Source organism: Schistocerca nitens, chromosome 6 (genome assembly GCF_023898315.1).
Source record: "Schistocerca nitens isolate TAMUIC-IGC-003100 chromosome 6, iqSchNite1.1, whole genome shotgun sequence".
Taxonomy (NCBI): domain Eukaryota; kingdom Metazoa; phylum Arthropoda; class Insecta; order Orthoptera; family Acrididae; genus Schistocerca; species Schistocerca nitens.
The window spans coordinates 659,365,727-659,380,024 of record NC_064619.1 but is presented as its reverse complement, the minus strand read 5'-3'; the positions used below and the strand labels follow the sequence as shown (position 1 = coordinate 659,380,024).

Sequence of the window (14,298 nt, the reverse complement as noted above, 5' to 3'; positions counted from 1 at the left end):
ATTATATAAAGGTAAGTACACACTTGCATACAAAATCGTGCAGTTGTTTACAGACATGTAGCTAAATAATTTATACAGGCAGCCTAGTTACTTTGTCTCGTGTAAACACTTGACTGCCTTGTTATTCTATATTAACAGAAATCAGACATCCTAGTTGGGGAAATATAACAAACTACAGATCAGAATTGCAAACAGTTAAACACGGTGTGCTGCAAGGGTCGGTGCTTGGCCCAATACTATTTATACTCTACGTAAATGACTTCCCTAGCTATATAAATCTGAAACTTATAATGTATGTTGATGAGTGATGTTTAAAGATTTGAAAAACATAAATAATAATAGTAATGAAAAAAGATGAAGGGTCTTCCAGGGCGCAAAGAAGTGCCTGGAGGCGCACATCTACCCACACCTCCACACTACCATGTGTTGCGCAACATGTCTGCCATTTCGAAAGGGAGTCAAAAGTTCTGCGATTTCGTTGCAAAAATGTGTCTATTGACAAACAATGCCTCGATCGACTTTGTATAATAGTGTGTACAAGGCCCAAGAACTCTTTGAGGGACCTACCAGACGTGTCATCATCATCAGCAACAGCATTATCATCATCACAGGCACACCATCGCCAACTGTTTTAGTAGTGAAAAACCAAAATGAGTCATTTTATTATATTTTAATCTGTTTTACAGCAAAAAACGATGTGCATTAATTTTAAGTTCATTTTGTTGAAGATCAGCAATATAGCTGCTGCCAACGCCTGGCCATGTGAAAGAATTGAAATGATCGATAACGCAAGAAAATGGATTTCCCAAATAAAATTAAAAAAAGATCCCAAACTGCTAAATGGACTCATTTTTCAAACGTTGGTGGAAATATTGTACGTGATGACTCACAATAATTGCAACTTCTGGAGTTGTACTCACAGTTTCCACTGTTTCTTAATTGAGCTGACAACTTGAAAATATTGCAACCGTGTGTCGAAATGACACGTCACTCGTCAGCTGTCACTCATTGTAGGACAATGATGAAAGTAAACTGTTTGCACTGACTATTTTCCTTCTCTTGCAGTATAGTAGTGTATTGATTGCAAGAGTTTATTAGTTGAAGGCAATGAAGTTCTGATATTTTGCAGTATAATTGGTGCTAGTAATCCACAGACATTTTTGTGGAATAATAATTTTGTTTGTCTTTAATCAGCGACTCTTGATAAAATCAATGTAGTAAAACATCTTCGGCAATAAACATCTCTGGCAACGGCGTCTGATGTAGGCATGCCGTTAACAAACAAAGTTTGATGATATATTCGTTTATTATTAGCTTTCAGTTCAATCTTAGCACTTTTTCGCATTCATCGTGTGAATTAGTTGACGTGTATGTCAGATAACTGAAACTATAGCGTCTGTAAGAGAGGTTAGGGTATATCTAAAAATGTCAGTCAGGCGAGCGACTCATGGAGGAAGCTGGTACTCCGATTCACCAGAAGAATTGAGAAAGCAGTTGGATAATTGGCTGAATGCAGCGGATTTGACACATGGACCTGCTCGAGCAATAATAGCACCTCACGCCGGATATCAATACAGTGGGGCCTGTAGCGGTTTTGCGTACCGGCAAGTCAGTGCCGTCGTAGTGAGACGGATTTTTATATTGGGACCATCCCATCATGTGCGTCTCGGTGGATGTGCACTTTCTACTGCGACCAAGTACTGTACGCCCTTATACGACTTGCGAGTTGATGTGAAAGTAAATGCTGATCTTGACGCTACAGGACATTTTGAGTGGATGGACATGTCTGTAGACGAAGACGAACACAGTATAGAAATGCATCTTCCTTACGTTGCAAAAGTAATGGAGGATTATAAAGATTCTTTTACAATTGTGCCAGTATTAGTGGGCTCACTTACGCCTGACAAAGAGTCTGTCTACGGCAGTATTTTCTCGCAGTATTTAGCAGATCCACAAAACTTATTTGTGATATCGTCTGATTTCTGCCATTGGGGACATCGCTTCAGATACACGTACTACGATCGCAGCTGGGGTGACATATTTCAAGCAATAACATATTTAGACAAAATGGGAATGGACATTATTGAGTCCCTAGATCCACAAGCCTTTACTGCATATTTGAAGAAATATGGAAACACTATATGTGGACGTCATCCCATAGGTGTTTTATTGCAAGCTGTGAACAGTTTGCAGAAATCTGGTAGTAATGGTCATAGGATGTGCCTTAAATTCTTGAAATATGCACAGTCCAGCCAGTGTAACAATATGAATGATTCGTCTGTAAGCTACGCAGCTGGAGCCCTCACGATTGAATAACAATCAGTTTTCTTTTATCTCAAGCCACTAGTGATTGACTGTTATGAAGGAACTGCGAGAAATAAGTTGAATAATGCTTTTAAATCTTTACAAAATTTAACAGGAGCAAATGGAAGAATGCAGACCTGCAACCACCAAAATGCGTTTATCTTGTTAAAACTTATTTTAAAAGTACAAGCTGACCTGTTTGTGCAGTTTGCAGTTGGTGCTGCCCACCCAACGATAAACAGGAACGAAGGTGTATTACTGTAGTTTACTGCAAAAAATGGAATCCGATGAGCTCTAAACAAAGGCCTATAACATTATATAGATGTGTGTGTGTGTTTGTGTGGGATATAATTGAACCAAGAATTAGTGTGCTATGAAATGATAATTCTCTGAATTCAAGAGTGTGGTTCAGTCAATATATCACAGGAAGAAAGGGTCTTGAGAAGGGTGTCGGGGGAGAAAAATTTTTATTTGCTGGGTCAGTATTAAGTAATGATCCACTGCAAGAATTTATTTGTATGCTGCAATACACACTGGGAAATGGTATAATTAAAATGTGCTGCAAACATGCATTTGCAAACTATTACAGACAGTTTTCACAGGAAGCAGAAATAAGTTACAAATATGCAAGAGAGTGTAGCAAATAATTTTGGAATACTATAGCTTGGTCAGATTTATGCCCAACAATAAAGGGACAATACCATATAATTATTTTGCTTAATATATTGATTCAACTGTGATGTATGTTATATCAGTTGTCGAAGTGCCTAAGCATTTGGTTACTTAACTGGCTGCAGAATTACTTCTCACTGTTCACTGAACAGTATGCTACCAAAGTAAATATCATTAAATTTTGAATCACTTGCCAAGAAATTTCTCTGGTTTTTCTTTTACATCTATCAGAAAGGGCATCACTCATACGGCTTGAACCTCATGGATTTTGCAGGTATGCATAACAATATCAGTAAACTGCTTTGGAGGAATGCATGCAAATATTCTCAATAGAACTATAAATTTGTGGAACTTAGAGATGAAAGTAATTATTGTGATGAGCATTCAGCTTAAATTTATTAGCTGTAGATTAAAAGAACAAATAGAGCAAAACATGCTACTTCTTACAACAAAATAGTACAGAAAATAGATATAGAAATTTTAACTTAAAGCCAGAGAGAAAGATTATGTGAAAAAGAAAAACAGCTGTTTTCAAGTTGCACAGTGTTACCTAAAGTAGTAACTGCCTTAAATTATTGTGGCAGTTCCTTAAAGATAGTGCTGTAGAGAACGTAATCTCATAGGGTACAATGTTAATCCAGGTTGTGCAATGAAGGAACAAAAAACAAAAAATTGAAAAGATCAAAACACTTTAACTTAAGAGATTCAAACAATTGTGTACTTGCAGGATGTATGTTCCAACAAATGATTATAGAATGACATCTTCATTTTTCAGAGTTGCTGATGTGTGAAGCTTACCCAGGCATCTGTTTACGTGGACATCTACTTGCCAGTTACGATAAGCTTGTTCGCCCAGTAAAGAAACAGAATGACACAGTAACTGTGGAAGTCCGTCTTGATGTACTGTACATCAGTGTTGTGAGTAATTTTATGGGAAAAAAATAATAATAGCGTCCATACCTTCGTCTTCCCTTCTCTCTCAAGTTTCTTACAGTTCAGGTTAACTTAGCACTCAGTTAAGGCTGAACTGTATATGCCATTAACTTAAGTTTTGTTCATGCTGTCTACAGGCATTAACTTGAGGATAGTGAGTTAAGAATGATATGTCACATACTGTAATGGTTGGAAAAGAAAAGTCCTTGAAAACAGTCACAATAACTTATTGTTTCCTGAATTCTGCTTGCACAAAATTAAAAATGAAAGTTGAATATAATGCAATACATATTTTACTGTTTAGACATGTTATCGTCATTGTAGTCTCACTTTCGTGGTTAAAATCAGTTTTGAGTGAAAATAACACGTTTTTGATGACACCCATAGTGACAAACAAGCTTTTGGATTTTTACTTTAGCTGATTCTGCTTTAGTGTTGTCTACTGCTACGATAATCTTATTTCCTGCCCCCAACCAATCCATATGAATTCTTTGTTCTTCGGATTTCATCATGAGTTTTTATAGTTTACCATGCATAGGCCTAGAATAAACTTTATAATAATTGCGGCTTCCACTTCAGTTTTGTTTAAAAACTACTTTTGAAATCAAAGATTAGGCAAATAAATAAGAACAAAATGGTCTTTTAAGTCCTTATATAAATGTGAACTCAGATTCTGCTACTGAAACGATGTAACAAACAGTCCCTCTTGGACAAAGACTGACATGTTAGTAAAGAAGAATTAAAAATGACAGTCCTATGCTTCTTCTTGTTTTTACATAATGTTGTTGAAAACTTGTTTAAACACTTATTTAATCTCACTACTACTAGTGTGTTTTTAAACCTGTTTAATCAATTATGAAGGATGTCATCAAATGAATTTTGATAACCTGGCTCATTATTTGAACTGGAAAGAAATACTTGTGTTACTGGTATTTGATGTGTTTCTTTGATCAAAAATGTACAGCTATTTATGTGTGTCCAAGATCCACTAATATGTTATAGGCCAAATGTAAAAAAAAAAAAAAAGAAAAGTTTTAAAATTCACAAAGTGCCTGGTATCTGCATACATGTTTTGTATCAACCTCCACTTAAATTTTGTCAGATACTGATGCTCTTATTGTTTCGTAATGTACAATTGTAAGAATATTTAAAATTTAATCCTGCAAGAAGAAAGCAGGCTTTGTTAAATGAAAAGACTGAGAGATAATTAAAGTGAAGGGTAGATTTTACCATTCCTAGAGCGTTGTTTCTGTTCCCTGTGTTCATTTATTCTGTATTGTGATGTAGATGGTACTCTATAAATATTGACATTTTATATTATATAATGAGTTGGTTTAGCCAGACAAGACTGTTCAGACTTCATACTATTTCCACTGTTGCCCTTTTTGCCCTTTTAAGAAAATGTATATGTTCACACTCGACAAGAATTAATTTTACGTTAAAGGGGAACAAATGTATGGTACATAATCATAATTGTAGGCTTCAAATTCCAGATTAATTTCATTATTATTATTATGAGTGATAATGTGTACATATTCATTACAGAGTGGTCATGTAATGAAAACCTAAGCCCTGTTTTGCTTGTTAAAAAAAAAAAAAAAAAATATATATATATATATATATATATATATATATATATATATATATATATATATATATATATATTTTTTTTTTCAGGGTGAACTAAATAAGTATGTGATTGAAGAGACTGCTAGTTTGCAAGACTTTCACATTTGAGAATAAGTTTTAGCTCTGCTGTTCTCTGAAAAACAGCAGCAGTTGCTTTTGTACAAGTACTTTGTTTTTCTCAGAAGGAATAATTTGCAATGATACATGCATGAATGAGCAACTTTGTAAGTTGTGCTGTGCATTTTCTTAGAATTTTTATGTTCTGAGTTCCTCAGCAGTTTCAAAGTGAAAAAAAAGTGCTTATGCTCCTTGGCAGTTTCCTAGTTTCATATATGTGTTTGTGCTCATTGAATATAGTAATCTGTCTGCGTTACAATACCAGTCTGTTCCACTTATGTGTCAATCTTGTTACCTGTTTGCAGTATTTTGCATTTTATTTGGATTTGAAATATTGGCAGCAGTTTCTGTTGTAGGTTTAACAGTAGTGCCCATGTTAAAATGTCATTTTTAAAACTCAGGTATGTATTGTTACATGAAACTGGAATACTTCAGATTGTGTATGAAATGGAACATTTTGTGTGTTAGCAATACTTACATGATATGCAAATTATGTTAAAGTAGGTTACAGGAAAGAGCAACAGCAATGAATGTGTCACAGCCTGTGTCATATCTGCGTCTTTTTCTGTACACGGTGTTTGACTTTTTTGTATTTTGCGTGAAGTTTTGGTACAAAATAAAAAGAGGAAAATAGTGTCTCTTGAATGCATTCCTTATGAAATTGGATAGATCATTTTATTTTGCACCGTATTTAAGTACCTATTGCCAGATTAGACTTTTAAAATAATGATAATTTCAATAAAAATGCATGGACAGTTTGATATAGCTTAACACAGGAAATTATTTGTTTGGTACAGAGAACGTGTAAGGTTTGCATGTATAAAGAATATGCTATTACAATAAAAACACTTAATGATTTGTAAAATTTGCCTGCAGACATGAAAAACAAAAAAAAAAGTGTAAGGTGACATAAACACAACACATACAATGTTTGTTAGAATTGAATGTCTCTCTACAATGTGGACATTTTTAGATGCCTGCAAACGGTATTAACCTCCATATTATTTCCAAGTCTATTGTCGAGTTACTGAGAACTGCATCTGCAATGAACTAAAAATGGCAATGCTACGCATTAACTTAGTTCCTTTTTGTCATACTTTTAATTTGCATACATTGTCACATAGTATGGCTCTACAGATAAATACTGTAAATTAGCTTTTACACTTCAAGTTCACCTGTGGAGGAGGAGGAGGAGGTTGTTCATCTGTAGAAGATATACTTGAATTGTGTGATGTAAACAGGAGGAGCAACACTTGTGGAGACCATGCAGCTTCGAAACTTCTTTCAGAACATACAGTAAAAAGATATGTTCATTAGTTTTACATTCCATGGATCATTTTTAGGATTAATCATAGTGATATGGAGCAGTTCAGATTACCTTCATATTAAAACAGCCATATGTAAACATCGCTACATGCTGAACATTTAAGTTTTTATTTATTTTTTTTTTAAGAAAAAGTACAAATGTGAATTAGTAAGTCCTATTTACCACGTTTTATGTATTACATAAGTAGAAAGTCTTCTACAGAATAGGAGGAGCTGAGAAAGAGAAACTTGTTTATTTAGTTTTCAAATTTAACTATCTGTCAAGCATTTAATATCATTGGGTAAGTGATCAAAATTTTTTGTAGCAGTGCTGTGCGCCGTGTTTTGTGGTAAAAACAACCTTAAAGTTGAATAATGAAAGCCACACTTCCTTCTGATACCAGTATGTTAATTTTGTACATCCTTGTTCCGTTTGAATCATAGTGTGTTATCCGCAAGCAGTGTCATGAGGGAATAAATGTACTGTGAAGCAGTAGTCAAAATACCCAACTCCTTAAACAGATGTCTACAAGATGATTGTGGGTGAACACCACATATTCTTACAGTACATTTTGAGCAATTAAGATGAGTTACCCCAGAAAATTATTCCATGTAGTATTGTTTGGAGGAAATATGCAAAATATGTTAACTTATTGATTTATCTCTCCCCAGTATTTGCAATGATTCAAAGTGAAAATGTGGCTGGATTGAATTGTTTCAGGAGTTCAAAAAGATATTTTTTTTCTAATTATCATTAATAATAATTATCTAAGAATTTTGAAGTTTCTGTCCTAGTTTTAATTTGCTTGTCATTTCTTACATTTATTGTTGTTGTGCCTCTAGATGTGAAGAATTGAACATGTTGTGTCTTTTTGAAACTGAGCCTATTTACAGAAAACTAATCTGAAATAATATACAAGGGGATCAAAAAGTTTCCGTTCGAAGACCGTACCACCCAGCATCAGTATCTTTGGACCTTCAAGGCCTCTTTTAAAGAAGTACTGAAGGCATGATAAATGCGTGGGGAGAGATCAGGACTATAGGGTGGGTGCTCAAGTTTCTCCCACTTGAGGTGGCATCACGGATGGAGCTGGCCTCCCAGATTGACCGGCATCCTGTGTCGAATTCTGATCAGCATGGAACTTGGCAAGCCATTCCACAACACTGATTTTTGACAGTTTTCCTGATCCTTACACATGGGTGTCTACCGGTGTTTATCATTCAGCAGCCAAGTACAGAATAACAGCATGTTGGTCCTGTTTGGAGGCATTTGATGATAATGTTCAGGTTTCATGCCTACACATCAGTGGTTGTATACCCACATTAGAGTCATGCTATGTTGCATATACACTGCAACAATGCTCTCTGACAGGAACTTTTTCATCACCCCTTATACTTTTAAGATTATCATTACCGTATCTCTGTTGCTTTATATACATCGTGAGTCAGGAGGAAAGGTACATGCTTTGAGGGGTGACAGTATTGGTGATTCTGAACAAAAAACTTCATATGGCCGTATGTCCTGTTTCGAATGGATTCCGAGATAAAACACTTTTAATATCACTTTTGTAGGTTTTTCTTAGTAACTTGAAAACCGCGTCCTCCAGCGAAAACATTTTGCAGTACAAAATTAAACTATAAATTTCCTACAGAAAAGGTCATATTCATTTTTTTTTATCTAGAACTAGTGGTTTGTGTGAAGAGAGTGCAAGAATGTTGAAAAACTTGCTCGATGTGCATACACTGTAGCCTACTAAGTTTTTGTAGGTCAATTTGAGGTAGTTTCCCGACTACATAGACCACAAGTATCCTGTATCAAACTGTTCGTCTTAACTTGCTCTACCCTACTGTGGTACATTGTAAAGTAAGTTTGATAGTACAGAAAATAAATAACAATGAATATTAAATGTCTTCTATCCCAGAAACCATTCGGAGTTGGGCATAAGTCCATATGAAGATTTTTATTCAGTATCACTAATACTATCACCCCAAAGAGCATGTACCTTTCCTCCTGACTAATCCTGTATATTTGGATTGATTAAAATACCAATATCATCTTCAAAAAGAAATAATTCTGCTTGGTGTGTATTCTGAGTCTTGTGGAACCCTAGAAGTGATTACTTCCCATTCAAAAAAACCTTTCCTGCATACATTGGCTGAATTATTAAGCACAACTTTCTGCATACTTTCGTTTGAATATGACATTACCTACTGGTTTACTATACCATCAGTTCCATAAAACCTTCATTTATCTCTGATGAAATTGTGATTCCACAGTCAAATGTCTTAGACAGGTCACAGAAAATACCAACCAATGCTATTTTGTTATATAATGCTTGTAAAATTTGAAGAGGTAATGTGTTCAGTGGCATTCTCACTTGAGCAACTCTTCTGGAATCCAAACTGTGATTTACTGAGGATATTATTGTTGTTCAGGGTGGATACTTTTCCAGGGTGCATCACCTCAAAAATTTTTGAAAATGATGTCAGCAATGAAATGGGTCAGTAGTTATCGACATCTCTCCTATCGCCTTTCATATAGAAGAGTTTAACAATGACATATTTCAATCTCTATGGAATATTGACGTGAGTTTGTTGTGAATTACATATTTCAGACAAGACAGTACACTCTTATGTAGTAAAATGTCTTTATTACTCTGTTGACACCACCACCAAATCCAGATCAGATTTTATTTTTGAGAAAATTAATAATTTTTTAAATTTCAGGAGACTTATGTAAACTCCATGTAGGAATATCAACAATGTAGGAGAACTTAGCATGTTATCTTACAGTAACTAACGTTTCCTGCATTGTTGATTTTTATGTGAGTTGCTTTTCTGACGTACTGCTTTGAGTTTTCTTTTAAACTGTTTGACTTAAGCTTTTATCTCATTTAGGAAATGTTTATCAGCATGTTGACTGCCATGTGGCCACCAGCAGCCTCACACCTGGTACCGTGTCCTTGGCCAAGCAGTGAAACGTCCATCACTAAGCGTTTGGTACTAAAGTTCTACCTTTGACTGATCGTTAATAGCCCTTCCATTTAAGACACTGTTGATGATATCCTATTCTGTGGCCTGGTAGCCTTTCTCACATTTCACTGTATTCCATGTGAACTTAATTCTGTTGAGGGAATTACAGATTTTTGCCATAATGTGCAAGTTTTTTAATGTGTTATAATTTTTGCAGGTAATTTTTTGTAGTTTTTCGTAATGTGCAATTATTGCAGGGTCGTTACTTGTTCTTGCCGACAGATACAATTCTCTTTTCCTTTCACTGTATACTTTAATTTCTCTAGTGGTCTATGGTATCTTACGGGACTGTTTAATGTCCTTTGTGATTAGTCTATGAAGAAAGCTGTTTTCGAATGATATAAAGTTCTCATGAAATAGTCTTTCTGTCAGCATTTGGTTTACTATAAATTTTATCCCAGTGTTTGTCCTGGAGTCATTAACTATTCTCACTGATTTACTTTGAGGGGAATCTATACTCTAAGGCACTGTCTCACTTATACTAACTGTGTGTTATGATCAGAGAGAGCATTTGTTCTTCAGTATACAATTATTTTCTTGCTTTGAGCTTTATCAGAGAAAACATTATCAGAGTTAGTCTATGTACGTTCATACACATTTTAACATGTTAACTTCCACCTGCATAGTCAAGGATGTTTCATTGGCAGGCCATGGCATTAGGCATGAGCTCTGCTACGACTGCTGGCAGGCACATGGCATCAGGAGTGAGGCTGTGCTGTGGCTGCTGGCAGCCCCGTGGCAGTCAGTGTGTTCAAAGTTTGTCACTGAGATCAAGTTACAGGAAGGTTGCCAAATCATTTATCCTATTACAATCCTATAGAAAATCTACATTGAAAACACTACACACTGTTAATGGCTTGTTGCTGTCTGACAAGATAATAAGGAATCCACATGCCTTACAAAAAATTTACAATTTTTCAGTGGGAATCTATACAGTTACACTTAAAACTGAGATAGTTTTCAGTATTAATTCTCCACCACATAATCTTTGTGCTGATTTCTACAAAATCTATTTGTTTAATATTTTTGAATGTGTGTTAACTCTCTTTATAAATGTGATGACTCATTTAATTAAAGACAAGAATAAGGCAAGTAACATGCAGGGCACTTTTGCTCTACAGTACAAAAATTGGTAACACAACTTCTGTGTAAGGGGATGTATTTTGAGTGGTGAAACAGGTTTTATAGGTGGAGTGAAATCCTGCCTTTGTGTATTTATACGTGTTTTTATTCACAAAAGAAGCAGATGCTTCAGTTGATTTTATACTTACGTTCAATAGAGTAATGTCACAGTATTTTTTAAAACAATTTTAAAATTACAGAATTTGTAGAAAGGATGGTGAGATGGGATGGGAGGAGTGACCCATGAGCACATGATGATGTGGACACAGAAACAAGGAAATAATTGGTACAGTTTTTATGAACTCTATGGTGATTCTTTGTCTCCTCTTTTTAAACAGTTGACAGTGTGATGATGACCTATGGCTAGTTGAAATGGTTAAGTAATTAATCTTTTCCCCTTATTTGCTTAGTACTGGGTGGCTGTTAATATTTACACAGACACTCCTCATTTCTGCAAACATTTCTTTAATTTTCCTGTAGGCAACATCAATATTTTCTGTGTTCTTGCATACTTCTAGCCCTTCCTGTTTCACCAGTTTGCCCTTTCTGCCATTCACATTTTTTTTAGATGTCTGTTTTACCTTTAACTTGCTTCATTTCTGCAGTTTTATATTTTTTTCCTTTTGACAATTAAATTCTGTATCTTGTGATATCCAAAGATTTCTGCAGCATGTTAACTGTAAGGTAATTCAGCTTTTAACTGCAACAGCATTCACCAGCACCATCTTTGCCCTCAGCACACACGTGGAAGACCTGTCTTGGGCTCCCACTGGGGGGCACAGTGAACACTACTTTCATCCAACTGTTAGTGCTTCCCGACACTTGCATGATTCCTCCTTGTGCCTCCGTTAAATTTTGATGCTTCTGCAGCAATTATCACATGTTGCAGCAGTGTGGACAGTAGCTACCACCATTTTCTTTAGTGAAATATTGTGGGGCATGCACAATGTTATCAGGTAGTAAATCTGAGAAGTGTATTCGTAAGTTGACCAATTTCCAGAGAGCATTGTGAGGATTGGAAGAAGCAAGCCTAGCCTCCACATAGACTGCTACAGAGTGAGATGCCATGCCGGGGAACAAGCCCCTTCTGCCTTCCACAGTGCTGACAACTTATCCTGTGCCTTATACTTCAGCTAAAGTAAAAGTCAAGCATAAAGGTAAAAGTTGTTTACATGTGGTTTGGAATTGAAACTGAAATATACTTGCGTATTGACATGTTTAATAAAGACCAAAACTACAACTACATACACTTATCACAAGGAAAGGAAATGATATGAAACAAAGTGAAAATGTTAGTAATGCGAAACAAATGCTAACAAAGAGATAGAGGAGCTGGCCAGTACTTACCTCAGCTCAGTACAGCCGATAGATACACAAAAAGCAGAACCGAAAATTTACATTCCTAGCTTTCGAAATAAATGTTCCTTCATCAGGGAGGAGAGAGGGGAAAGAAAGGGAAGAAGGGAAAGTGGATTCAGTCACTCACAACCCAGGTTATGAAGCAACAGTTAGTAATGCAGCAGACAACAAGGACTTCCTCGTACTGTACTGTGTGTGAGGTAGGTGATTGTGGCTGCAACCAACTAATGACCAAAGCCATCATGTTTCTGCCGATTGTGGACTACAGAGCCAAGTGGCCAAGTTATAGTTAACACACTGTACTGAGCCTTATCTCTCTGCGTAGTTGTTCCTTGGCTGCCTTCACTATACCATCTCTCATAACTACCCATTGGCATCATTTTCCATTTCAGTCATTTTTAGTTAATGATCCTCTTTCAATGCTTGTCTTTCAGTTTATTAGGTATTCAGTTCTCATATTCTTAATTCCTCTCTCCCTGTGATTTCCTCAGTTTTAATGTGCAATTTATAACCAATAAATTATATGCCCCGGTAAAGTTACGCAGTTTAAAATCTGGTTTCAAAAATCTCTTTCTGACTATTATATATCTGAAACTTTCTGGTGTTTCTAGGTCTCTTCAATGTATACAGCCGGCTTTCATGGTTCTTAAACCAAGTTTAGTAATGACATTTTACCAGATGACTTCTAATTTCATTCCTTTCCCCAAGTATGTGTGTCACTATTTTCTTTGTTTTCCTTTCCTTCCCCCATTATAATTTTTGTCTCCCTTAATGATCTGGATAATTTGTCATCCCACCAATGTTTTTTCAGTCACTTCATTCCCTGCAGAGCTAGTAAGCTTTTACACTTATACTGCTGTTGTGGGTCTTTCTCTTGCATTAGTGCATATATGGGCAGTAACACTCAAGAGAATACAGCTAAAAACATTGATTTAGTAAACAGCTTGATCACACGCATATTGTCCATCAAAATATGCATGAGCACCCACCAAGAACAGTAAGCTGTGCACTTTGATGTGTATCGTTCATTTTTAACAAAACAAGTGTGTGCGAAATGTGTTCCATTGTTGCGCTGTTGGAAGTTTGAAGCACATGCACAGAGTCTGATGGAAAAAAAAGCATTGTGTAGATGACATTATAATTTACCACCAAAATATTGTGCATTAATACTTTATACACTCAGAAGGCTCAAACCTAGCTAGTATATCTCCATCTTCATACAAAGGCAGCCAAAAAAGTTTCCAACCTGATAGTAACACAATTTATGTTTTCAGAGAATTTTTATTTTTCTACATAATCTCCTCTGATATTAATATATTTCATCCAGTGGTGTTCCATTGTCACTATCCCCTCTCTGTTATACTCCTCCAAAAATGCTGCAAAGTACCCATATAAAGCCTCAGTGGCTTCTTATTGGAGCAGCGAGGAATTTCTTCAGTTTAGAGAATAGATGGAAGTCCAAGGAAGCCAAATCTGGGGAATAGGATGGATCCTCCAGCACTTCATAGTGCAAATCCCTCAGTTTCCTCATTGCCAAGATACTTGTGGGCAGGTGCATTGTCCTGATGGAAAGTGATTTCTTTTTCAAGCCAGGTCTGTTATCATGAATGCTATGTCCAGTTTTGTAGAAGTTGAAAGTTGCATTCTGCAGACATGGTGTTACCTTTTTCAAAATAGTCAATTAATAAAATTCCTTTTGCATCCCAAAACACCTACACCATGATCTTTCCTGCTGATGGCATTGTCCTTGCCTTCTTTGGTGCTGAAGAACCGGCTTCTATCCACTGCATAGACTGCTGATGGATTTGGTGTGTAGTGGTGAAT

At 35.9% G+C, this 14,298-nt stretch overlaps 2 protein-coding genes across 3 annotated transcripts in view; both read left to right on the top strand.

Moving 5' to 3' along the window:
• Nucleotides 1-14,298, top strand: part of LOC126262606 (acetylcholine receptor subunit alpha-like) — a 276,417-nt gene that overhangs the window by 111,201 nt on the left and 150,918 nt on the right. The window contains exons 1-2 of one of the 2 annotated variants that reach the window (XM_049959358.1): nucleotides 3,116-3,250; nucleotides 3,752-3,894. In XM_049959358.1, the coding sequence (XP_049815315.1) occupies nucleotides 3,238-3,250; nucleotides 3,752-3,894 (156 nt within the window). In that variant the 5' untranslated portion in view covers nucleotides 3,116-3,237. Of the gene's footprint in view, nucleotides 1-3,115; nucleotides 3,251-3,751; nucleotides 3,895-14,298 lie in introns of those variants that run through there. The other variant, XM_049959357.1, reaches the window with a different exon arrangement.
• Nucleotides 1,239-2,316, top strand: LOC126262608 (protein MEMO1). The gene has a single exon (XM_049959361.1). The coding sequence runs from the start codon at nucleotides 1,426-1,428 to the stop codon at nucleotides 2,314-2,316; it is 891 nt and encodes a 296-aa protein (XP_049815318.1). The 5' UTR covers nucleotides 1,239-1,425.